The following is a 27,254-nucleotide window of genomic DNA, read 5'->3' as shown; positions in this document are numbered from 1 at the left end:
CTGGCTCCAAATCTTGCTGTAATAGCAAAATTGTGCACAGGCCCGTCTTTACTTATTACCAAGTCATGACATGAACAAGGCCTGATCTGCTCAAGTGGTAGATTCCTGAGATGGTAGAGTGAAGTCTACCACTTCAGTCTGTAAGTGGGGAATGCTATTTTTTAATGCTCCCTCCCAAAAACAAGTCCCTGTAGATAACAAAACAAAACACCTTGCACTTTGGGGAGAAATGTTCACTCCCTGTTTTGCTGATTGTCCATTTTCAAGATACATATCTTGAAAATACACACTCTCTTACATGAGTGTTCAAAATTTTGATTCTGCAGCTATAGTATGAAGTGGTACAGTTCATTTTACCAGGACTCATCCACATCATTCTGTTGTGTGTGTTCATTAGTATGAGATGGAAGCATTTTGGTTGCTTAGATAGCTGCAGTTTTACTTAGGCAGCAATCCTATGCACACTTCCCTGGGAGGAAGTCCCACTGAACATACGAGCATACTGAACATACTGAACATACTGAACATATGAACTCGTACATAGGATTGCGCTATTAATTATTAAGGAATTTTTACAATCTGGAAAGCACAGCATCTGTTGGCCAGTTAGAGCTAGGTTATTTTTAACAATTCAAACAGGTGAGGGTAGTAGAAGAATGAAATGATCTACTGGTTGCTAATTTCACTGAAGTCAGTGCTTTCAAATTAGCTGTTCTTTGGGCTTCCCATTGTGGTCCATTCCAGCTCCTTGCTACACCAGCCAAAACCAATCCCTTGGAAACTACTATATGCCATGAGCAGAAAGAGGGCAGGTGCATGCCAAAAGGAACCTATAGAACAGATGCTTTTAGGTGAAGAGCGGCGTGGCTGGCATCTTGTGTTTTACAGCTGCTGCCAAAGGAAGCTTTATAGTCATGCCTTACTTGAGTGTTCCATAAACTCCAAGGATTTGTTTTGTAAAAAATAAAGTATGGTATTCATGGGTAGCAGGGGCTGTTTGCCCACTTGTCACATGGAGCATGTGATGCAGAGGAGCTTGCAGGAGAGGCTCATGAGATGGGGTGATCAAGGTTTTGGATATGACTTCAGATGAACCTTTTCCCCCCATAGTGCTACATGATCCAGTGTCGACAGAATTTGGGGATGCCCTTGTTTCTAGCTTTTGTGTGAGCCTTCATACTCCGCACACGCAAACTCCCTACTTGCCTCAACTCTTTATCTTTTTGTGAGGGAAAAGACAAGGAACTTGGCTCAGGTCTAGTGATGTGAAGAAACTGGGGAGTACTTGACTTTCTCAATGGCTTTTTCTTGGCACTGGTAGCACCTGTGATTCTTTCATGTTTTGTTTATTAGATTCAGATCATTGTGTCAAAGACAAGTGCAAAGATTTGTGTCTACTGTACCAGATTCTTTGTGCCATCTTTTGGCCTGCCTTATGGCTTGAGGCAATACTTAAGAGTGTTTTTGTAAAGGAGATGTTGTAGTGGTTGTAATTTTTGTAAAGTAATTGTTGTAGTGGTCCTCATGCCCCTACCTAGGTCAGCTATTTTCAACCACTGTGCCGTGGCACAGTGGTGTGCCGCAAATGGTCTGCAAGTGTGCCGTGGGAGTTTGGGGTAGGGTCATTTATTAATAGGGCCTTTGAGGGATGTGGGTCCCCCACCAACAGCATGATGTGCCATGTCCAGTGTCAAAAAACTGATGGTGTGCCTTGACATTTTTAGTCCCTTGTCAGTGTGCCAGGAGACAAAAAAGGTTGAAAACCACTGACCTAGGTGGTCCCTACTTGCATGAAGCTCACCCGGATCTTGTGTGGAGGTGTTTGGCAATGACATCATCACAGGTTGCCTCCACTGCCCAGCTGTTAGGTGCCAAACGCACCCATCCGCTTGCAGCTGGTGCAGCAGGGGGGCTGACCCCTGCTGCAGGGGGGCTGCAGCAGGCAGGCTTGAAAGAGGAAGGGTAAGGTGAAAGGAGAAAAAGTGTGGTCTTCAGAAGCCTCAAAACAGGCTGAGCCCAACTATCTAGACCAGGGGTGTCAAACCCGTTTCATACAGAGGGCCACATAGCATAGCACAGCACATAGCCTGCTGAGGGCCGGAAGTTATGTCATTAGGCAAGAAGTGATGTCATTAAACAGGTCATAACCAAAAATAAACACGTTTTTTCACTTAGGAACTCATTAGCTGCAAATAACAAAAGAGAAAATCTTGAATCTTGATCATATTTCAAGATATGGGGGAGTCCAATGTTCATGTGGGCTGCCCTTTCAGCAATAACACCTCAGCACTACTCAGCAGCTGAAAGCCTGAGGGCTGTATAAAAAGCTTCCGCGGGCTGCATCCGGTTCCCAGGCCTTATGTTTGACACCCCTGATCTAGACCCCCCCAGAGGGCAAGACTTTCCAGTAGGGAGGGCAGAGAGATTCTCATGGACTGGAGTGCTCCCCAAAAGGGCCCTGCAGATTATGGGGCTAAAATAAGCTTGTGTGGGTAACCAGAAGTTACAGTTTCCTTGCTGTGTCCCCATCCTTTCATGCTTATAGGACCTTCATCTGAATGTAGATGACTGAGGTTCCTGAGTCAAGGGCGAGGAAGGTTAGTGTAACCCATTGTTTGCGCTCGAGTTTCCCTGTTTGGATTGTATTTTTTATGTTAAAGGAAAGATTGCTTAGGGAACCCTGGTCTGCCTCTCTCTGACTTGGTGAACTTGCCCTAAAGACCTTGGGATCTTTCCTTTCCTTTCCTTTAGGTCTTTACTTGCCCTAAAGACCTTGGAATGGGGCTGGGCAGGGCCTGTGCTAGTCACGTTGTATTTCATTTCTTAACAATTTAACAGAGATGAGCACAAGATGTGTTTCTTGAATCCCCGTTGATGATATGACTGCGAGTCTCTCAAACTGAAAGCAGAGGCTTATCAAGAAGACAAAGTCAGAGTTGAGATACAGGTTCCAGCATTCCTGCTTTATTTTTGTTCTTCATGATGCAGCCAGACTTCCTCCATGCAGTTATGATTACAATATCTTGCTGCCTGTGATACCCTTAAATTTTAATTCTTTTGAAAACAAACTACAAATGTACATTTATATGTGAAGACATATAGTATTCTCCCCTCCCACTTCAAGAGCCACAGGAACCACAGATGAAATTTAAGATATTTGGAGGGCTGATATGAAGAAGGGCCTCTACAGATGTGTCAAAATCAAAATGGGTAGTGCTCAGGAAGCAGTAGATAAGAAGAGAAGCTAAAATGTGTCCATACTTTTCAGACAGCAGAGTATGTAACCTTCCCGAAAAAATACAGGACAGTAAATTTTGTAGGAAAGGGAATGAGAACATTTAGAATGAAATGGCTGAACAATCCTATAAAAACCTTAATGGGCAGTTAGGTGTGTGAAACAGCAGTCGATAGCTTGGACAAAATGAACATGTTGCTTGGACAGATGTTCTGAAGTAGCTCAAGGTGTATGTAGCTGTTGCTGGTATAAATGGCAACATCATTCAGGTTCCTAGAATCCCTGCAGGTACATTTTTTGTGCGAACAGAGGATGATAAGAAACCCCTGTTCATTCTGCACCATGTTATCTCTGGATCAGTGCATTTCTGTCTGGCATGCAACTTGGAAAAAAAATCCAGGGTTCTCATGTGCTTTGCTGATATGCAGGAAGCTAAACTTTGCATCCAGCATTGCCATGTATGTACATCGCTGTTTTTCACAAAGATTTCCTGCAGCACAGGGGTCTGAAAGCAGCCATTCTTAGTTTTCTTCTTTTATTTTGAGGCACATTTCTGGTAGAATGAACCTATCCTTCCACATTTAAGAAAAAAAAAATCAGTGAGTTCATTTGCTCAACCAAGTTAAGTGAAATCTATTCACTCAAAATGAGTTGGAATGCCATCACCTATTAGTGCTGGGGGACTTCAACATCCATGCTGAGGCCCCCGGGACAGCTGCAGCTCAGAACTTCATGGCAACCATGGGTCTGTCTCAGAGAATATCTGCTCCGACACATGATGCAGGGCGCAGGTTGGACCTGGTGTTTACTGCTGGGCAGGTTGATGGTAATCTGGGTGTGGAAGAGTTTAAGATAACTCCTTTGTCATGGACAGATAATTTCCTGGTGGAATTTAGGCTTATCACAACCTCTTGGAGTGTGGGGGGCCACATTATATGGTCCGCCCCTGGAGGCTGATGGTTCCGGATGGATTCCTGAGGGCTCTGGGGGACTTTCCTGTTGCCAGAGCTGGCGACTCACCTGGCACCCTGGTTGATCTCTGGAATGGGGAGATGACCAGGGCCCTGGATGAGATTGCTCCTGAGTGACCTTTGCCCAACCACAGAGTAAGAGCAGCTCCTTGGTTCTCTAGGGAGCTGTGAATGATGAAGCGATGAGGCAGACATCTAGAGCGACGGTGGCTGAAGACTTGTGCCAAGTTTGACCACAGAGAGGCTAAAGCCCATCTTAGAGCCTACTCTATGGCGGTGGTGGCAGCAAAAAGATCTTACTTCTCCACCACCATCATGTCCGCGTAGAATCATCCGGCTGAGCTCTTCCATGTGGTTTGTGGTCTACTCCATCTCACCCCCCCCCCCCCACTGATGGGGAAGAGCACACGGAAGCTCGCTGTGCCAAATTTGCTAAGCACTTTGTGGACAAAGTCGATCAGATCCGGCATAACTTGGACACCACATTAGCAGTACCTAGTGATATCCCTGGGGCATCTGTCTTTCCTATCTTGTGGGATTCTTTCTAGCTTGTAGAACCTGAGGATGTGGACAGGATTCTCCGGAGTGTGAGGCCATCTTTTTGCCCGCACGACCCTTTCCCGGCGTGGCTAATTAGATCTGCCTGAAGGGGCTGGCCAAGTGGACAGGGAGGGTGGTGAATTCTTCTCTGAGGGAAGGGGTACTGCCACTGACCTTGAAGCAGACGGTGATTTGCCCTCTCCTGAAGAAACCCTGTCTGGATCCTACTAATTTGAGTAACTTCCGGCCAGTCTCAAATATTCCATTTCTGGGCAAGGTGATTGAGCGGGTGGTGGCGTCCCAACTCCAGAGGGTCCTGGATGAAGCTGATTATCTGGATCCTTTTCAGTCTGGCTTCAGGCTGGGGTCTGGGACAGAGACTGCCTTGGTCGCATTGGTAGATGACCTGCGCCGGGGAATGGACAGGGGGAGTGCGTCCCTGTTAGTCCTGCTGGACCTCTCAGCGGCCTTCGACACCATCGACCATGATGTCCGTCTGGGTCAGTTGGCTGAGTTGGGGCTTGGAGGCACTGTCCTGCAGTGGTTCCACTCCTTCCTGGCTGACAGATCCCAGAAGGTGGTGCTGGGGGATGCTTGTTCTGCATCCTGGCCTCTTAGGCATCTCTTAGGGTGCCACAAGGTTCCATTCTGTCCCCCATGCTGTTCAACATCTACATGAAGCCACTGGGAGAGGTCATCCGGAGGTTCGGGGTAGGGTGCTATCAGTATGCTGATGACACCCAGCTCTTTCTCTCCTTTCCACAAGGAGGCAGTCAAAGTTCTGGACCGCTGTCTGGAGGCTGTTGGGAGCTGGATGTGAGCGAACAAACTGAAATTAAATCCTCATAAGACAGAGGTTCTCCTGGTCCAGAAGTCCAAGATTTGGCTATTGGACTATCGTCCTGCTCTGAATGGGTTGCATTTCCTCTGAAGGAGCAGGTCTGCAGCCTGGGGGTGATCCTGAATCCACAGCTGCTCCTGGATTCCCAGGTAGCGGTGGTGACCAGGGGAGCCTTTGCTCAGCTTCGGCTGATTTGCCAGCTGCAACCATACCTGGATCCATCAGACCTGGCCACAGTGACCCATGCCCTAGTGACATCCAGATTAGATTACTGCAATGCGCTATACGTGGGGCTGCCTCTGAACAGTCCGGAAACTGCAACTACTGCAGAACGCAACGGCCTATGTGGTTGCTGGGGCTCGTCGGTTCAACTCAGTCGGGCCACTGCTTCTGCGGCTACACTGGCTGCCAGTTCGTTTCTGGGCTGAATTCAGAGTGCTAGTTTTGACTTTTAAAGCCCTATATGGCTCAGGTCCAGGGTATTTGAGGGATTCCCTTCTTTCCATATAATCCGTCCTGTCCTCTCAGGTCATCAGAGGGGGTCTTTCTGACTGTGCTGTCGCTAGCGGAGGTGAGGGGGATGGGGGCAAGAAAGAGGGCCTTTTTGGTGGTGGCTCCCCATTTGTGGAATTCTCTCCCCCTGGAATTGAGAACAGCTCCCTCTTTAGAGTCCTTTCGGAGGGGGCTTAAGACGTTTTTATTCAGGGAGGCCTTTTATGCTCACACCAGGGGGCATGGCACTTTTTGAATGGATTTTAATTTGGGATTCAGGTTTTTATTATTTTATTGTTTTTAATGTCTTTATATATGTATATTTTATGTTTTTAATTGTGAGCCGCCTTGAGTGTCCTTAGTGGATGTGGATAGAATTGGATGTGGATGTGTCCTGGAGTGGATAGAAAGGTGGGATATAAATCTCTAAAATAAATAAATAATAAGAATGTGTTTTAATACTTTGGTGGGTGGTGTTGCCCTAAAGAAATCAGTACTGGTAGAGTCAAATTTTGATCAGTTAAATACTGAAGTGCTTAATATGCCCTGCCTGTACTGGTGAATAAATTCAAAGAACAACATCAGCTGGTTGGCAGAGTAGGCAGTGAATGCTTTCCTTGGTAAAAAGAAGCTAAGTGGAAGATTTAATCAGCTAGAGAAATAGTTATTAAAAATTGAAATTGGCATGCTGGTGACCACCCTTTTTTGTTAATTTGTTGTTGTTGTTGAATTTGGCTCAGAGGCTTGAGACTCTTGAGCAGGAACCAGAGACATGTGTAGGACATGGTTTAGCGTCAAGTAGCATCCAAACTCACCACATACATTCTTCCCCTGCATAAGAGCAGGAAGGGGATATGTGTGTCTGTGTTGCTTGCTTAGCTACTGTTCGGTTATGGTACTTTGCAGTGCCACAGCAATCCCTGCATGTGTCTCCTACTTCTGTTCTAGAGCAGTAAGGGCAGCTGAATTTCTTGGGTACTTCTCAGTTGTGATCTTCTGAAGCACAGTGACCAACTGCAGCCCTTGTCCTACCCACTCAGAGTCAGGAGAGGGAAGCATAGGGAAGCACAGGACTTGCTTGTTTGGCCCTGGATGGCCAATATGCTATGGATACCTTAGTAATGCAGCATCAAACTATAGTCTTGCCTCCCATTTTGGAGGGGATTATTGTGGCACAATCCCCATACACAAGCGGGGAGAAAAATCTGGGCATCCATCTTTCTTGCCAGCGGGCAGCATTCTGCTTGGTATTCCAAGGAGGAAAGTAAATGAAAATATGGAACCCTCCTTGCACCCACTGTGCTTGGAGGCTGTTTCCATCTACCTCAAGTCTCAGCTCTTCCCCTTTGAATACTTGCTGCAACTGTGTCTATGCCCTGTCTATCTGTGTTACATTGCAGGCTTTTAAAAGAAAGCAGTCTCCACCCCCAGTCATGATGGAACATTAACATTCTTTTGTCAAGTTCCTGACTATGCATTAGTGTGTCAGGCAAAACCTAGTGGTACTCATCTCATGCTAAGAAAGACAGCAGAACTCCTAAGGATACATTAGTTGGAAGAATAGTGGCATTTAATTGCTTTGTTTAACAGACAACAAGACATCTCCTAAAAGAAGGTGTTTGTGTGTGGTCTCTTGGTTTGAAGCAGGGAACCAGAAGCCAGGAAATTGGAGTTCCTCCTTGGTGTGATCAGTTCTTCACTGTGATCTTCTGCCAGCTGATTGTTTCCTGTTTTGGTTTACCCCTCTATAAATTTGGGATAATTTCCTCATTTGGAATGTTGGGAGAGTTGGATGATAATAGCATGTAATCTGCTCTTGTATGCTAGGATATAATTCTGTCAGCTCCTTTGAGGATATGTGGAAAAGTTTTCTTTAAATGTATGTGAACTTAAGGCTGCAAATGACTAAAGAGTCCCCAAATAAACATCATGGGAATACAAAACATAAAGAAAAAGAATCTTATTGCCTTTGGATATCATGAAGCAGTCCAAAGAAAGCAGTTAAATGGGATCTTACATTTTAAGCCCTTAATAACTGCACTTGAGAGAAAAGCACTTCCTACTGCTTATTTTTCCAGCTGTGGCATGCCCATATTAATTTCATGAGGAACACTGAATTGAAAGAATTGCTAATTGTGTCCTGCTTGGCCAGTGCTCATACAGGTGATTTAAGTTAGCACTAACCAGCCTCTCGAAGTTCAGATTCACCTTTAACCCCCAACTGCAATGTGGGATCCACTTTTAAATATGTACGGTATATGTTCCTTTCTGTGTGTGCATTTTTTTTTCTCAGTTCATTTGTCATTTCCCTGCACTTTCTCTTCCTTTTTGTTTGTCTTGCAAAAACTGGAAAAGCAACAAGAAAAAGGTGGTGGTGCAGTCTGTGCTGCACATCTTTGTTTGGAGTGGGGTCCAGTTGTGAGTCATGATTCACCAGATGAAGACCAATGATGTCACATTTTTTAACCTACAAAGGCAATACAAATGCAGAAGCTTTGCAGTGAAGCCCACATTGTTACCTCCAATACTCCAGATTTTTACTTCTGCTGTTTATTTGCCCCTCACCTGTTATTTAAGAGGTTCTCTTTTCTTTATGCTTTTTAAGCAATGCTTACTTGGGGAGGTAATTTCTGCTGCTTCAAATAGTAAAACAGCGATTTTCAATCTTTTTCATCTCATGGCATACTGAGAAGGCAATAAAATTGTCAAGGAACACCATTGGTTTCTTGACAATTGACAAGGCACTCTAGACCGCTAGTGGGCTCACATTCCACAATGGCTGTACTAATTTATGGCCCTCCCCAAATTCATGTGGCACACCTACAAGACCATTCACAGCACACCAATGTGCCACAGCATAGTGGTTGAAAATGGCTGTAGTAAAACACTCAGGAGGCCTCTCTTGCTGCCTTCCTACTCCTCTGAATCAGGATTCTCAAAATATGAAAACAATCCACAGCACAGCCCAGTAATGATACTTTTGATCAGGTATACATTAAAAGGTTGATGAAATCAAAACACAGCTCTACCATCTGTAGAGCCTCACCATTGCTTTGATTGGAATATATATTACACCATTAAGCCTGAAGAATTAAAAACAAACCAATACCAATTATTCTGCTTTAATGTACCCTAGAGAATTGTACTTAACTTTCAGCATACAAGTCCAGATCATGCCAGGGACTCATTGCTCTGTGTTGGCTAATCCTATGCGCCTGTGGTTCTCAAACTTTTTAGCACCAGGACCCACTTTTTAGAATGACAATCTGTCTGGAACCCACTAGAAATGATGTCATCAGTAGAAGTGACATCATCGAATTAAAATAAAAAATTAAAGTAAAACAAATGATTAAATAAGGGCAGATAAGATGGGGAAGCTAGTCCTTTTCCTCTGTAGACTGCCTGCAATAAATGTAATGCTCCCCCTAAAATATCAGTAAGATTTTCAGCCCCGCCCAGTTCTTATATTTAAACCAGTTCAGTGTGATTTGAGATGAAATCTGTTTTAACTCCAACATGTTTTTTGTTTGGTCTAGATTAAGATTCAGAGCTTCCCTCTTGACAACATTAAAATCCCTGAGCATTAAAAACTGAGTGATGAAGCTCATGGGGGCGGGGGAGGGTCTGGAGAAAACATGGGGGGGGAAGGAATCTGGAAAACACAAGTCTAAAAAATAAAAAAAAATCGTCTTACCAGCTCAAGCCTCTGTTTTTATCCATTTTGGTGGTGTGGGGCCTGTCTTCTGGAGCATTTATTGAGCTCCACTTTGATCAGATCAGACCCATTCTGGTAGCCTTGTCATTCCCCTTTGCCTGACCTTCAACACCAGGCAAGGCATATTTGCTTACTTGTGCGTAAATGTGACTGTGCATCTTAGTTTTGCTTCCATAGGGCTCAATACATTTGTCAGCTTGGAGGGAGGGATTTCCTTCTCGGGTGTTTTTGGGGGCTGCATTCATTGAATCGAGACCTTTCTGGTGATGTTGGATTACTCTTGGTCTGCTCTTTGCAGTGGACCAACACGCATTCATGTGAGTAAACATGCGATGTAGGTCAGTTTCACTTTCCACATTCCATTCATTTTCCTTCTCAGCTGTCTGTCAGTTTCATCTTTGTGACCCACCAGCAATCAGGTCACAACTGCTATACAGACTTACCTGGGAGATAAACTCAGTGGGACTTAATTCGGAGTAGATACAGCTAGGCTTGCACTATAGGAAAATGAATGACCTATTTCAGTGGTTCCCAAACCATGCATCTGGACCCACTGGTGAGTTATGACCTGGTTTTTGGTGAGTCTTGTAAGGGTGATGGAATGATCAGATAACTAATTGCCTCAAGCCCTGAAGCTATTCAAAAATCAGGTAGCTGTTAATTATCCTGCAGAGAGCTGAGCTCCTGCAGTTTGCAATCATGTGTAAATATAGGAAGATAAATGTTTGAGGGTCTTTTTCTGGTAATTATTACTTGTTAATAAACACCGTAAGTAAATTATATCTTTCTGGATCTCCTTTTTTAAGTGTGGTAAACTTACGGCCCAATCCTATCCAACTTTCCAGCACCGGTGCAGCCACAATGCAGCCCCAAGGGACTGGAACAAATGTTCCCATACCTTAAGGAGGCCTCTGTGACTGCCTCCCCACCACAGGATGCAGTGCATGCCCCATTGGCACAGCTGCACCAACACTGGAAAATTGGATAGGATTGTGCCCTTAGATGGGTTCTGATATAGTGTCATTTTAAAATGTGGGTCCTGGTGCTAAATAGTTTGGTAACCACTGACCTATTTTATAGTACACTTGAGAGATAAAACAGGTTAAAAAGCATTTCAGGCAAATTGTTACATAAATGATTTGTAATAGTTCAATAAATCTGTGTCCATTCAGTACCTTCCTCTTTGCTCTTATATCCTCCACCTTCCTATCTATTCATTTCATCACTGCTGTCCTCCTTCCATTTTCTTGCCTTTCCATACATCAGTTCTTTCTTTAAGGCTATAATCCTGTGCATTCTTACATAGAGTAAAACCCATTGACTACAGTGAGACTTACTACTAAGTAAGAGTTGGACTGCATGCATAGTGCATTTATAGTTTACCTATGATAATAATTGAAAAAAACGAAGACCCAGGATACTTAATTTTGAGACAGTGAAATACCACTACCACCCTTCCTCATTTCAGCACACTACTGTGTTTAACCAGATTTTTACCATACTGCCGAACTTCAGTTCACAGAGATCCGCAGAAAGATTATGGGTTTTCTCTGTGAAGGAGACGAGTGAGATTGCTAATATTAAAATATAATTTATAATGTTTTCTTTGTTTCCTTTCAGAATCAGAATGCAGAGACTTTATGGAAGAATTACTGTGTTGTCTCATCCAGCTAATTGTTGAAGTTCCTCTTTTGTAAGTAAAGCCCATGTTATAAAAATTACAGGATGTCTGTTTCTAATTGGGATATTCTCAGGGAGATGTTTTGGAACTGTGTAGAGATAGAAAAAAAATTAGTTCAATTTTTGAATGCAGAACAAATGAGATGGTACTTCTTTGGGACCAGGTAATGTTTGAAATCCAAGAGCAGTCTTCTGAGTTGCTGTTCTTCAGTCATAGGTGGTCCAAAGTAAAAGATGGTACAATGTTCCCCAAGCTGATGTCAACTTGGTAAATTTGAGTGCTCTTTGAAACAAAAAAAAGTAAAAAGGTTTTTCAACATAGCATGTTCCCTCGGTGAGATCTGTCTTATTTGATTATGTCTTTCTCTGCTCTCCATGTAGAGTACTGTGTACATGGGTGATGCTGTACAAATAAAGGAAATTGTCATCTGGCCTTGCTGAAACTTTTGGGATTAAACAAACTTTCAGAAATTTAAAGATAATAAATATGATTGCTGTGAAACAGGGTTCCTAAAAAGCTTTATAAGTAATTCAGAAATCTGTATAGATTCTCCCCCAGAGAGATCAGTCTCCCCCTCTTGTCACATGTCTCGCTTTGTAGCTCACACAGACCGTTTAACAACGATTGTCTTTGCTTCAGGCTAGGCAACTTCACTTCTGCTCCATTTGTGTTCCATTTTATTACCACAAATAGAATGGGTAACATGTTGAGTTTATTTCTCTGCTTCATGGGGTTAAGAGACATACTTTGGAAAATTGCATCTTCATTTTTTTCTTCTGCTTTTTAAAAAACTCCAAATTTCTCTAAATTTAAATCTAAGGTTCTTTTTCCAACGAGCGATTTTTAATGAATTTCATGTGTCTTATATACTTGCACTTTCTAGGTCTAAAAAATTCAATAGAATTTGTTTTCTGTCTGTCCCAGATTCACTGCTGAAATTTGTTTCTCTGTTGGAACCTTTTCTTTTTTATGTTGCCAATTTCTTTTTCACTTAGAAATTAGACAGCTATTTAGCATCTTGATAAAGACCATACTGTTTTCTTTGGAAACCTTGCGTTAGTCCAGTTGTCGTTTACGTTACTTTTTGGGCAGTTGGTGATTAATGAATTTGTGACATGATTTAGAGAAGACATTCTGATTATGCAAAGAGACATCGTTGGTACTTCTTGGAACAGTGATGATACTTGTGTCTGGGACAGATTAAACGAAATTCTGAGAGGTGAAAGGATTGAGTAATATAGGCACATTCATAAATCACTGTCTTTGTTGTAAAGCAGCGCAGGGCTGTGTGGAGTCCAGCTGAGAATGAATTCTGCAACCACAATCAAGCCCTGTAAAAATCTATGGCCAGGATCCAGAGCCTTAGAGGGTGTTTAGATTTGCATTTCTTGAACAGTTGAGGCCTCCTCTCCCATGCAGTGCTGCATGTCAAAAGAGTTTTGAAACTGAGAGGTGTTTTCAAAAATAGTATGACATGGGGATTAACTGTTCAAAGAATAGCATTATATCTGGTTCAGATGGTTCAGATGTAACTGGAAATTATGGTTTCCAGCTATAAGACAAGTTCAAGTCTTGTACTTACCCCTTTCCTTCACCCTTGTTCATGTGTGATTGAAAGCTTCCACTTTTGGTAGTAGTAAACCATAGATCTCTGTTCTGTAGAAACTCGGAAAACTGTGGTCAGAGCACAGTTAGATAACATGCAGGACCTGAAACCATGGTTTCCCATTAGTCTGAACTGGACTAGTGTCTTTAGTTTGAAATGTATTTGAAAGTTGGAGACTGAAAGGCTTCTGTCCCTAGACCTGGAGTTATACTCGGAGTGAAATAGGGCTAAATTAATTGGAAGAAGTTCGTATAAATGCGATAAGGATCAGAACTGACTAATTTCATTCCTCACCATTGATGTTGACTGGTGGGTTGCATATCAGACATCCCAGTGCGCATGTTTCCCAATATAGGGTGCCTTTAGAGAATAATGGTATCAGTCTGAGTTAGAAATCATACTGCATCCAGAAATGGGACCTTCTGCATGCAAAGCAAGTGCTCTACCATTGAAGGTCCCCCTTTTGTAAAGGCTTTTAGACACTACAAAAGTTCGTATTTGTCTTTTTATTATGTGTTCCTGCCATTGGCTGTGTATGTGGGTTTGTTTAAATCTTCCCCTTTCCTCCAGCCCCCTTTCCTTTAATTATGCATAATTAAAGATGTGTTGTTATGATGATTATCATCTGAAGCCAGGGGCATGGTGGCAAGATGCAGGGGCTTTTCTGTTGTGCCATCATATCTTTGGAAGCAGTGTTTAGAAAATCTGAGGACAGTCCCCTCTTCATGTGTTATTTGGCAGCATGGAAAAACTTTTTTTATTCCGCTTGTCTTAAAACAGAAGAACATCCTAGGGACCCCTTTTTAATTTAACACCTATAGATCTTTGGTTGCTGTTTTTATATTATTTTTAATTATTTATTGTTGTTTTTACGTCTTTTAATTGGTTTTATTTATTGCTTTTATTAATTGTATTCCATATTGCATGTGTATTATTGTACAGCACTTTGAGCATTGGAAACGCAGTATAAAAATCTTTTAAATAAATATGGTAGTGGTGAGAAACCGACTGGTCCAGAAATTATAGAATAACTCATAAATAAGATATCTTAATTCCTTTGAGTACACTCTCTTCCTGTTTGTGGAGGTGGGGGGCACGTATTAATTGAGAATATTTCCTGTTCCTTCCATTTAAGAAGAGGATGGCAGAAGACTTCACTGTTGGATTCTTTCAATTAAAAAAGAAAATAAAGTGGGATTTTCCTCCAAAATTTCTTGCTAGCCATAACTAGTTTATTCCTTGCATGCATGTTTGCTATTTGTGAGTGTAAATTTTGGGAGCTATACCAAGAGCAAACATCATATTCACATTGAAATCTGTTTGTATCCTGAGCCTGATAACATAGGCCAACACACATTTTGCTTCCTTAAAAGTTACACCAATTCCTGGATAAATTTGGGGTGCCGATTCCAAAAATGGCATCTGTTTTGCCCTATCATGTCTAGTTTTGAAGACACAGCATAGCCTCTTTAGTGAATGGTTCAAGCAGCTTCCTCATGAGGAAGCCTACACCATGGCTTCCTCATGAGGAAGCTGCCTGAACCATTCACTAATGAGGCTATACTATGTCTCCAAAACTAGACGTGATAGGGCAAAACAGATGCCATTTTTGGAATCGGCACCCCAAATTTATATCAGAAACGTAAAGTTTGGGAAAAACTTTTTCTGACCCTCAATTTTGTAGGCCTGTGTAATCGGATACTTGGTTCTTGTATAATCTTGGTTAATCTTGGTTCTTGTATAATTTGGAACTTGGGAGTATGGATTATTTTATTCATATTTATTATTAATCATAATTATTCATAATTATATTGTAGCAACTTTCCTAAATTACTGAATTTTTAACTGCTAATGCTTCAGGTGAAATTAGAATACTGGGTTGAAGAGTAAGTTGCAGTAGTCCTAACAAAGAGCTAATGTTGGCTAAATCCACCTTGGCAAAATAAATCACATCATAAATTGGAAAGACAGACAATTCTGAGTTAAGGTTAAAAGTTTTCACTACACAAATATACCTTCTATAAGCTGAAAGTAAGAACCAAGTAAGCTTAACAAGCTAGCATATAAAAAGGGAATAACAGTGGATGACAAATATTTTATAATATATAATGTAATGGTTCTTATTCCCTCTAGGATTCAAATCATGAGAACACTTTAGTTGAAAGCAATGTTCAACTCTGAACTTTTTGGGTCCTTCTGATTGTTACAGTTGCCACATAAGCAGCTTTTACATGACTGGGGTAATTTAAATGACCCAGTGCACATATGGGTGGAATAGGTACCCTGCCAGAAATGGGATGTCACTTCCTTGGTTAGGATACACACAATTGGCTTCCACCCACACTATTAGCTCATCTAAATACTGACATAGACACGTGGGAGCCATTTTTCTATGAGGATCCCCTGTACAACTGAGCTAAATGTTCAAAAAACAAACTCAAGGCTAGGTGCTAAAAGAAAATGCTCCAGTTTCTCATCATGCTCTACACCTGTTACACAGATATATTGTGAATACCTTGATGTTAAGCATTAGCATATAATAGAACAACTTGGCAAGTTCATATAGTCAGTAGCTTGGTTCTCATTAATATTTTTTTTCTTTACAGAGATATAACATACAGCATTTCTCTAGAAGCTGTGACAACTCTTGTTGTGTTCCTTTCCTGCCAACTTTTCCATAAGGAAATTCTGCGGGAAAACATCGTTCATAAATACCTCATGCATGGTCGATGGTATGTGAAACCTCAGTGCCACTTTCTGTGTGGATTATTTTCATTATTAGAGTTTATTAAGTCTTTGTATTTGCCCTCTCAATATCATAAATATTCTCATTTTCACTATAAATTATCTGTGGTACCAAACCAACTTGCAAACTGGAAGTGAATTGACTCTTACAACAATTTTGGGACATGAGAAAATATTGAACACATTTAAACATAACTTCTCAGACAGTAAAAATATATTCTGTGTGTGAGAAATCCTCACAAGGACACTGGGAAAAATTGCATTTTTCAAACAGTGAATTCAAAAGTAATTCACTGAAATGAAAAAATAAAACTAACTTTATGTAATGCATTAATGAAGTAATCACATTAATCTAAAAATATTATCTAAAAGAGCTTTATTGGAGCAAACAGGAAGGTAAGATCTGAAATTTTCTGAAATTCACTTCCATGTCAAAAATGACTTGCCATGTGAAACAGGAGACTTTGAGAAGAAGGCACAGAGCACTGTGAATGAATATAATATCTGTTTATATATTACATTTAACACAGTGGAGCATTGAAACATGGATGTAAGTGTAGGAGTCTTAATTTGAGAAGTTTAAGGTTAATTCAAAGCAGCTTATTATTAAGAAACCAGGTTACTTGGAATTAAAAAAGAATATTTCTGTTAACCAAGCTAAAAAGCAAGCTTTCTTTGCCCCATTTTAGTCTAAAGCAGGGGTAGCCAACCTTTCAACTTCCAGTCTTTCAACTTGTCTCACAGATGACAAACTGCACCTGCTGAAATTCTCCTCTACGCAATTGGTAAAGGTCCAGGAGCCCTAAGGTTGAAAGGTTGGCCATCTCTGGCCTGAAGGGCAAGATATTTACAGATGTGTCCCATATCTGTGGGGTTCTGTTCAGGAACACTCCCCCCCCCCCACAGTTAAGCGAAACCATGGATACAGATGAACACTACCTCCCCACACTCTGGAGCCGAGGGGAGCTTGACTCTGCTCCCCTCACCTCTGGAGGTGTGCGCGCTGGGAGGCCCTGTGGACCCAATCCTCAGATAAGTGAATCCGTGGATATAGGGGGCCCCATATATGCTTTTATTAACCTTTTGTTTACATGGTTTCTAAAGTACATTTCCAAAGCTGATCCAGGGTTGAAAAAACCAGAGGGCAAGAAGTCCTTTCAACTATTGTTTTACTTGAGCCAGTCAGTCTCAGAACAAAAGAGACTAAGCACAATCCTAACCAGGTCTACTCAGAAGTAAGTTCTATTTTGTTCAAAGGGGCTTACTCTCAGTGGTTAGGATTGCAGCCAAAGTCTGAAATCTTCCCTATTGCAGAACATCCACTGTATATCCAAAAGATATTTCAGGTAACTTCAGTCCTGCTCTTTATTAGGAAAAAAAAAATTAGTTTTGGATAAAAGGATAAAACACCCACCCTTTGTGATGTTGCCTAGTTAGTTAGTTCAACCTTTATGTGGCATAAGTATTTGGTAAATAAGGTCTCTGAACAGATACCATACCGTGAATAGAGATGTTGGCTAGTTAATGAATTGCAAATCATGAAGTCTACAAGAGGAAGAGCTTATAAAAAGCCATTGAGAACAGTATGTTCTATGATGAACATTCCATGCTCTGTACTACTGAAAATTGATTTGAATGAATCACTTGATTGTTGAATGGTTTCTGGATCCATGAAACACAAAACATCTAATATGCCAGTGGTTTTCAAACTGGTGGGTCACGACCCACTGGTTCGTGTAATGCTTCCTTGTCCCTTTAAGGGGGAAGAGGAGAGGCAAGGAAGCGATCCCCAAAATCACATCCCTAAGGGGGGCAAAGAGTGGGTGCTTTCACTTACTTTTCACAGTGAGGGCTGCTGGAGGCATGGGGAGCGCAGCGCAGCCCTCCACAGGGTCCCCCAAGGTTTGAAATCTTGAAACTGAGTGATTGCAATGCATCTCCTGCAAACAGGAGGTTCCCCTGAAAACAGGAGCTGCTTTGCGATTTCTCCGTTTCAAGATTCCAAGCTTTAGGGAACCCTGCAGAGGGCTACCCACACCTCCTGCAGCCTCCAGCAACCCTCACTGAGACCAGAAAATGAAACCACCCCCCTTCACCATTAGGGACCTGATCCTGGGGATTGCTTCCCTGCCCTTGCCGTACCCAAAGACTTACTGAGGAAGTAAAGCTCGCTCAAAGTTTGAGAACCACTCTTTATACACAGCAGTTTGGCCAGGTTCCTTTAGAGCATGCAAGAATCCTTAAGAGCAAACTACTAGCAACAGCTGCTTTGAATGCCTGGCAGGGAGGGAAAGCAGGATAGAAATCTGTAAGTGTGTGTCTTGTAAACTTCAGAAATGGCAATGGGTCAGAGCAGGATTTTTTTAAAAAACAGCAATAACCTCATCAAGCAGGCCAGGATAATTGCTTCTATACCTGGGAGTATGTTCTACTATGGAGATTCTCCACCAGTAGTACACTGGGCAGTGTTGGGTGGTATACTTGCTGCCCAGCAGCGACACTGTAGCAAGAGGTTCAGGTGGTGATTAGAGGCTCTGCCCAGGAGGTAGAGCTCTAGCCCATGGTTTTTGCTTATGTGAAAAAGCCCTCCTGCCCTGAACCTCTTACTTCGGTTGGAAGCTCCTGTCATAATCTCTGAACTCAGAAGTAACTGGTGATGACAATAATCACCAGTTACTTCTGGTGGTACTTCTAAGGAGAGCATAGTGGCAAGTAGTATGTCAGGGGAGCAGTGCTGAAAAATGCTGTTCTGCTGTGATCCAGCTTGAGATTTAATAACAATTTATTGTTTTCAGCAAAAGAAGTTTTGAGACATGGTTTACATAGCATAATAAATAAATGGTTCCTTGACACACACAGGCTCACAATCTAAAAAGAATTTCCTTCCAATACGTGTGCTTGGGGTCAGGATATTAGTTATTTAAATGGAAGTGCTAGTGTTAAGAATTCTTATGTATCTACAACTGACCCACTGTAAAGAGATTTTTAAGAACATCTGATATCTCAGCATTGTATATAACTTTGTAAGAAAGTATTATCCCTTCAAGTGCAAAGGATAGTGTGTTTTAGAAAGTTGATTTTTTTTAGTGCCGTTGCAAATCAAACTAGATTTTTTTCTTCCTTGCATTTTCAGTCTCTCCTACACTAGCAGACTTGTGAAAACACTATTATATAACTTCATCAGACAAGAGAGAAGCCCTCCCCCAGGCACCCATGTTTTTCAGCCGGAGTCGGATGGAGGAGGACTGCTTTATGGAATTGCCTCAGGAGTAGCAAGTGAGTGTTTGTGCTGCTGCTACTTGTGTCAGTGTTCAGAGAGCTTTCTCAGCTTTCCGTTTACTCTAGTGAAGCTTGTTGCTTTTCTTCAGGAAGAAAAACACGATTAGAGCTTAAGCTGTGCAGAGCGGAAAGGATTGTGGTGTAGGTTTTAATAAGAATGAGGGAGATTCTAGTGGTAATTCTACAATATGGAAATCTGAACTGTGTGTGAAAGTGTGATCTGCCTGCTTCGATTTTCACACTTTTTAAAAAATGCCGTTCACTGACATGTTCGTATGAACTCCTTGTGGCCATTTATAATAAATAGCCTGTAAAAGTAGCATCCTTAAATCTTGTCATCTGTATGTGGCAAGCAGTTCACCTACCTATTTATTTATTTAGAAAATCCTGTAAGGCGCTGTTTATCACAAGACTCTTAGGGCTCCGTATGTATTAAAACAGCAAAACAAGTAGAATGACATACCCAGTCTGCCCAGCTCCTTGAGGCTGAGGTGGCTCAGGGCACTCCATTAGGTAGCTAATGGACATGCTTACAAACGGGGCCCCCACTAATTGAGCTAACTTACAAATGTCTCCATTCCACCCTTCCACTGCATTGCCAATTGATACACAGGTTCCAATCCTTTCCAACTTTCCAGCGCTGATGCAGTCATGGCAATGGGGCATGTCCTGCATCTTTACCTTTGGTGGGGGGCAGTCCCTGGAGGCCTCCTCAAAGTAAGGGAGCATTTGTTCCCTTACCTTGGGTCTGCATTGCAGCTGCATTGGCAGTGGAAAGCTGGATAAGATTGGGCCCTCGCAGTTTGTTCATTTGAAGTGGCCTTATTTACATTGCTACCACACCTTCATTGCCAAATAATTGTCATTCTCAGATTCTAAGTGCTAAGGTTAACCTTTCCTTCTGTTGTGATAGGAATCTCATTTTAGTACACCCTGCCTCTTTGGGTATCTGTTTTCAGCATGAATCAATTCCGACTCTGTAGGGAATGCTGACAACTCCTAACCACAATGCTGTGTGTGGTAGGAAGGCTTTCATATGCATTTTATTTCCTCTTCCCCCCCTCCCCATTCTCCTGCAACAAAAAACAATTGAAGCAGATTGTTTGTCCTTCCTCCCTGCTAAAGCATGGTGATCAAGAAGTTAATTCTAAACATACTGGCATTTTTCATTCTTGTCCTTTGTTTCAAGCCATTTGGAAACAACAAAAGCTTTCAAAACGATGATGCATCTTGGGTGTATAGTAATGAAAATAGAGGGTTTTTCAAGAAATTGTACACATGCTTTATAGTGTCGCATCACACATATACTGCATGTGTTGTACATGTTGCTGGATCCAGCTGTCAGCAAGAAGCAGTTGCTGGATCCAGCTACCAGATGTTAGTTAATTAGTTACTGTAGATACTGGCCTATAAGGCTAAAAATTTCTTCCCAGAAAGGAAACCTGAATCATTACCCCGCCTTATCTCCCAGGCAGGCAAGCAGTGAGGGTGGGGGGAGGCGAGTCAGCCAGCCAGCCAGCCAGCCAGCTAGCCTATTCGGGAGGGAGGGTCGGAGGGACTCGGAGAGGAGGCATTGTGCAGGCTGCTGCTGCTGAGTGCTCCACGTGCTCCTCCAGGCTGTTGCCCAGCTACAGGAGCTTGATGTGCTGGGTTGGGCTGCACAGGGCAGAGGCATCAGCTGCCCCCCCTCACTCAGCACCAGCGCCCATGGAGGCATCCTGGAGCGGCATCCAAGACAGCAGGATGTGCAGGAGACAATGAGCTGTGTGTGCATGTGTGGGAAGGGGTGCTTCCGAGCAAGGGAGAAGCAGTCATTTGAAATAGCTGAGTCCATCTCCTCTTTCCTTCTTGTTCCCCCCTTCCCCACTGTATATAAACTTCAAGCACTCCATTGGAAAACCCAACTTGCTAACCCCCTTCCTATCTCCCCACGGATGAAGCTGGATAGAGTGGGGGAAGGGGAAGAGTGATCTTTTTACAAAAATAGAAGAGAGAGAGAGGCAGCCTGCAGAAGGTTGTACCTTTGTTTCTTAAGCCATTGAAAGGGTTAAGTCCATCTCCTCTTTCCTTCTTGTTTCTGCCCCCTCCCCCTTATTGAAGCATAGTATGCGTGTGCGTGTGTGTGCGTGTGTGCATGTGTATGCGAGAGAGAGAGAGAGCGCACTTAAAACAGTTAAGGCTACAATCCTGTCCTCACTTTCATGGGAGTAAGCCCCATGGACTATTAAGGGACTTGCTTCGGAGTAGGCATGCCTAGGATTGGGCTCCCAGTCTATTCCCTCCTCTTGCTTTCCTCTCCACCTCTCCCCTTACTGTATACAGTCACACTTCAATCTCTCCCTTTCAAAGTTTTTTGCAAACCTCCTTGCTAACCTTATTTCCCCCTATCCTCACCAATGAAGTTGGACTGGAGGAGAAAAATCCCTGCATTTGTGTATGTGGGGAGGGGGAGCATTTGTGAAAAGAGAGAGAGAGAGAAGCAATCTCCCTGTGTGTGGAAGAGTCCTGGAGACCTTGCAAAGATGCAAAACACAGGAAAAGCAGAGAGTAGAATTTAAAGTAGAATTATTCTGGAGCAACAGGTTTACCCCTGCTAATTTGGTAAGAGGCACTTTTTCAAGTGGGTGCTCCTTTTTTTAGCAGGGGGAGAGTAACTGGCCCACCTCACCCCAGCAGTGTCTGTTCTAGTGGCTGTCTGCTGGTATTCTTTTGCATCTTTTTAGATTGTGAGCCCTTTTGGGACAGGGAGCCATTTAGTTATTTGATTTTTCTCTGTAAACCGCTTTGTGAACTTTAGTTGAAAAGCAGTATATAAATACTGTTAATAATAATAATAATATTTTAGCCAGAGATCTTTGCTATATGCTGGCAGGAGCTCTGAAGCACTTGCAACTGCTGCTTAAAAGAGCATGCTTTCTTCTGCAGTATCCCCAGGCAATCAGGTATTTATGCAGCAAAGTTTAGCTGCCTCTGAGATCCCATTGCAATGTTCTGTGCCTATGCAGGAGCCACTAAAACCTCCTGGGGGAGAAGTAAGGGATTAAATGCCATCCCTGAGGTCCCCACCACCCACTTGGGGTTGTCTGTGAATAATCTTATTGGCTTGCTCTATTATACTTCACACTTCGGCTTTTTACTAGTTGTGTTCTTGCAGCCTTGCTAGTTGTCTGTTGTTTATTATAATATGGATATTTTAAATTAAATTCTTGTATATGTGTTCCAAGAGGCTTTTGATGTTACATTAACCACGGGGGGGGGGGGAATAATCTTATGCTTGAGAAATTATCTCTGAGTATTTTCTTGATCCTTACTAGTAATACATTAAATTTTGAAAGGGTCAGGAGAGAGAATAATTCCTTTAGGTGGAATAGGTGCTTTGATGGCTGCTAATTCTTGCTTTATTTCCAGTGGTCTTCCTTCACCTAACCCTCTTTCAGTAGTAGTAGTAGTAGTAACTTTATTGTCATTGTGCTACAGCACAACGAAATTTATGCACCTTTGAGATACAAGCATAAATATATACTACAATTCCAACAATAACACTCTACACACTAACCCACACATTCTATACAACATGCGTCATAATATAAAAACAGTATAACAGACCATAATGCCCAGTAGCATGGTAACAACTATATTGCCTTATTCAGCGTAATTATGCCTGTGATATAAAAACTGTTCAGGAGTCGTGTGGTGTTGCTCTGATAGTTCTGTATCGTCTGCCCAAAGGCAACAGTTCAAAGAAGAGCTGGATGGAAGGGGTCTCTCAGAATACTGTGTGACTTCTGCAGACAGCAAGATGTATAGATGTCCTCCAAAGCTGGTAGATGAAGGTTGATGATGTGCTGCGCGATCTTAATAATTCTCTGCAGAGCTTTTTTATCCCCTGCAGAGCAATTTCTGTACCACACCAAGATATCATAGGTTAGGACACTCTCAATGGTGCAATGATAGTAAGACACAAGCAGCTGCTGTGACAAATTTAACCTCCCAAGCTTCCTCAGAAAATATAACTGCTTTTGTGCCTTTTTTATCAACATGCTGGTGCTAATAGTCCATGAGAGGTCCTCTGTGATGTAAACATCTAGGAATTTACAGGAATTTACAATAGTCAAAAGTGGAGATAACTGGACTAAATTGTGAGGTCAAAGCATGCTGACTTTCAAAGCAAGAGATTGATAGTGTATTAATGCTTCTTAATAATTATTTGAATTAATTGTAAAATATATTATTTAATTTTTATTTCATTGTATGGGACGTGCCAAAAATTTATGGGCCCTGAGTGCCAAATGACCTTCGCATGCCACTGAGTCAGACACCCCCCTAAATCTAACCCCCGACTTATCCGAGGGTCATAGCAAATTCCATGATTTGTGCCCTCGACTTATCTGTGAGGTTGACTTATGCCTGAGTGTCTGCGGTAGTTAATAAATTGGACCAAAAACTTGAAATGTTCCCCATTGGCATCTATACCCCATTGACATCGTTGACTAAAGGAATCTGCAAACATCCAACAACATGTGTTCTGGAATGGTTCCGTGCATCTCTTCAATTGCTTATCTTAGATGTTTGAGTGTTGCAGGTTTTTATGAATTTGAGCTCATTAAAATGTGTGTACATTTTTAGATAGCCTGTAAAATTTGTGAGTCTTATAGTATTTGGTGTGTACAGACCAGATGTAACCTCTTATTAGGGACAGAGAACCACTGATTGATTTTACTGTGTAAACTGCTTTGTGTTGAAAAGCGGTATATAAATATTGTCAGTAATAATCAGTTAGGGAATACCCTGCAGCATTAGCAGGAGTTGCTTTGTTGAACAGGGCTTGTTTCTTCAGAGTAGATACTTAAAAGTCATTCTTTTGTTAATAATTTGTTTTAATGTTTTTCTTCACAGCTGACCCTCTTTTCCACTGAGGTGTTTCGTATACATTTGCAGTGATCTATGACTGATAGTGAAAAGCAGAAAACATTTTTTTTCTTTGCTATGTCAAATTGTAGGGGCAGGGTCCATGCCCTCCCCTGGCGACTTGGGTACTAAAATACTTTGGCTATCTCTGTAATGGTCTTCCTGTGCTCCCCTATGGAAGAGCTAGTCAGTGATAAGTTGGAACCACAGGGAGAAGGGCGCAATACATTTAGAAGTGAGGCTTGCAGTAAAGAAATCTGAAAGGTGTCCAACAGCTATGAGTGTTTCTTTTTCCCCAGTTGTTAGGAAACGACTGGTGCAAGGAACTGAGAAACCTTTGTTTTCTTTTGTAGAATTCATTAAATAACTAATTTGCCAAGAGAGATGAAAGTTTTCATATTAATTTGCTAGGCAGATATACAGTCCATCCATGACAATACATCTGATTCTCCTCTTGGAGGCAGTAAAAGAGCATGTCTTTGTTGTTTGAATAAGTACACACTATGCAGCTCAAGAGGTAGCCACCCATGACCCCTGTTGACTCTGTTTAATTTAAGCATGCATATCAGTGAATGTTTTGGCTTGCAAGACTAATGCTGTTCTTTCAAATACAGAACAGTTGTTTCCTCTAAAGTAATGTATAAATTGTTTAAATTGTTCCAGCCTGACTTTCTGTAAATACTGACAATAATAATTTATCCTTATGAATAGGAATTTCTTCCCACTATTTTAGATAGTGGATCCTCAATAAAGACCTCACAGACAGGACTATCAAAATGTTTTAAGTCATTTCCGCCATAGAAATTTGGGGCACATGTAGTATAACACAGCTTGATTACTAGAAAAGTTTGAAAGCAGCATTTTTCTCTCAAGAAGTCAAACAGGAATTCTACTTTGGTACCGCAGCTAACATTCTAACTTGGGGTAATTCAGAACACAGATGGGATGGGGGAGAAGGTGGTTTTGTAATAGTAACCAGAAATGTAAGTTTGAAAATAGGACAAACCAACTTTGAGTGGGACTTTCCTTTCACATACATCTTAACAATTACTTATTCTTGTTTAGAACACTCAGAGTAGTTTATGCAGGGTTTACAACTGTAGTTGTTTAGAACACTCAGAGTAGTTTATGTAGTAGTTTATGCAGGGGGGCAAGGTTTACAACTGTTCTCCCATCTAGCCAACACCCATCAGGTCCACATTCGCTTGACTTCAGCCTACAGCATTAGATACTCCCAGATCATTCACTGATCATTTTCCTTGAGTTGCCGAATAGAAGTTTTTCCATGATAGTCAGGAACATATTTGTATTTGCTAGTACAGTAGTCCTCAAACTTAGGGAGAGTTTGATTCCCTAAGTAAGTCTTTGCAGGGGAGGGGCTAGGGCAGTGACACGATCTCCAGGATCGTGCCGCTAACGGGGGTGAAAGGGGACTATTTTTACTTATTCAGGGCTGCTGGCAGCTGTGGGGAGCCCCGAGCAGCCCTCTGCAGGGCTCCCCAATGATTAGAATGTTGGCACAGAATATTGAGAAAAAACTAGTCCCTAAGCACTTCCTGGTTGCTTGGCAACCAGTTTTTCTCAACATTCTGTGTCAACATTCTGAGCATCAGGGAGCCCTGTGGAGGACTGCACGGGCCTCCCGCAACTCCTGCAGCTGCCAGCAGCACTCAGTAAGTAAAAATAGCCTCCATTCACCCTCATTAGTGATCAAACCTGAGGATTGGGTCACAACCTCTCCCCTTCCCCCACCCCTTAAAGGGACAGCTTTACACAAGGTGGTGGTCACAGCCCACCAGTTAGAGAACCACTGTGCTAATGCTTTTATGAAAAGTTCTCAAGCTATGTTGTACATCTCTGGTTTGTTTAAAAGTCTGTTCTAATAATTTAAACTGAAAACAGGTGAGTTCCATATATGACAGTAATTAGATATTGCTTCCTCTTTCTCTCAAGCTCACATTTTTGTCACTTCAAAGTAATAGGTCACCAAAAGAAACACCTTTCAATTTTCAGTCTGTCACTTTAGACAAATTTTATTTATCAATTTTCCAAAGGTTTTTTAGTGTGTTCTTTTTTAATTTGATAATAATAATAATAATAATAATAATAATAATAATAATAATAATAATAATAATAATAATAATAATAATAATAATAATAATAATAATAAATTTCTATCCCGCCCTTCTCCCCAAAGGGACCCATGTTTCTGTACTATTGTACCTGCAGGGAGGACAATCGTCTCTTGAAAAAGGGAGGCACTACTTACAATTGACCATGGTGTTTAACAGTGCTGTGAAACAGTACTATTGAATATATCATTACTATCTGCAGATAATTGCATCGTGCTCTGTGGCAGTGATTTTCAACTTTTTTCATCTCGCTGCACACTGATAAGGTACTAAAATGGTCAAGGCACACCATCAGTCTTTTGACAATTGACAAGGCACACTGTAGGGGGCTCATATCCCCCAATGCCAGCTGAAGTCAAACATTTGGTACAGCAGCTAACATTCTAGCTTGGAGTAATTCAGAACACAGATGGGATAGGGAGAAGGTGGTTTTGCAATAGCAGCAGTGGGCTCAAATCCCCCAAAGGCCCTACTAATAAATGATCCTCCACCAAACACTGCAGAGCAGCTACAAACCATTCAAGGCCCGCCAATGTGCCATGGCACTGTGGTTGAAGATGGCTGCTCTATGGCATGCATTCGAATACACTGAGAAATAACTAGCAATGAGCCAAAATGGGGGTGGGTGGGAATTGTCACATTTCACAGAGGGAGAGTGATAATGTTCCTGACCATTGTCCTTGCTATTGTTTCAGCAACTTCAGGGCACAGGTAAAAATGTTTTCTCATTCAGAGTGAGGGTAGGCCACATTGCTGTCCCTCAGTCTTGGCTTTATGATTGATTACATGGTTTAATTCAGTGTTTCTCAAATGTTTACACTCCAAAACACGCCTTCAGTGCATAACTTGCAATTGGAAGTGTTGGTGACATGATGATGTCATCATGTCACTGCCAACACTTCCAAATTGCCAAGCTTTAACATTTTAATGTGAAAAGCCAGCCTCTGGAGCATGTTCTCACTGATGAGCATGTTTTTATCAGTGAGAACATGATTCAACTCAACTTGGAGTGAGCTGAAGACCACCAAGCAGAGCCTTGGTGTTCTCCTTGGCAGTCTTTGGCCTACTGCAGACCACATAGCAGTGTGTTTTCACGGAGGAAAATACAC

General features: G+C 42.0%; 1 protein-coding gene across 2 annotated transcripts in view; it reads left to right on the top strand.

Moving 5' to 3' along the window:
* DYM (dymeclin) overlaps positions 1–27,254 on the top strand; it is a 218,900-nt gene that overhangs the window by 40,590 nt on the left and 151,056 nt on the right. For both annotated transcript variants that reach the window (XM_066615843.1, XM_066615842.1), the window contains exons 6-8: positions 11,415–11,487; positions 15,688–15,813; positions 18,960–19,102. In XM_066615843.1, coding sequence (XP_066471940.1) covers positions 11,415–11,487; positions 15,688–15,813; positions 18,960–19,102 — 342 coding nt within the window. The remainder of the gene's footprint in view (positions 1–11,414; positions 11,488–15,687; positions 15,814–18,959; positions 19,103–27,254) is intronic.

The sequence above is a fragment of the Tiliqua scincoides genome, chromosome 2 (genome assembly GCF_035046505.1).
Source record: "Tiliqua scincoides isolate rTilSci1 chromosome 2, rTilSci1.hap2, whole genome shotgun sequence".
Lineage (NCBI taxonomy): Eukaryota > Metazoa > Chordata > Lepidosauria > Squamata > Scincidae > Tiliqua > Tiliqua scincoides.
The sequence above is the reverse complement of the archived record's forward strand: the minus strand, read 5'-3'. Positions and strand labels throughout refer to the sequence as shown.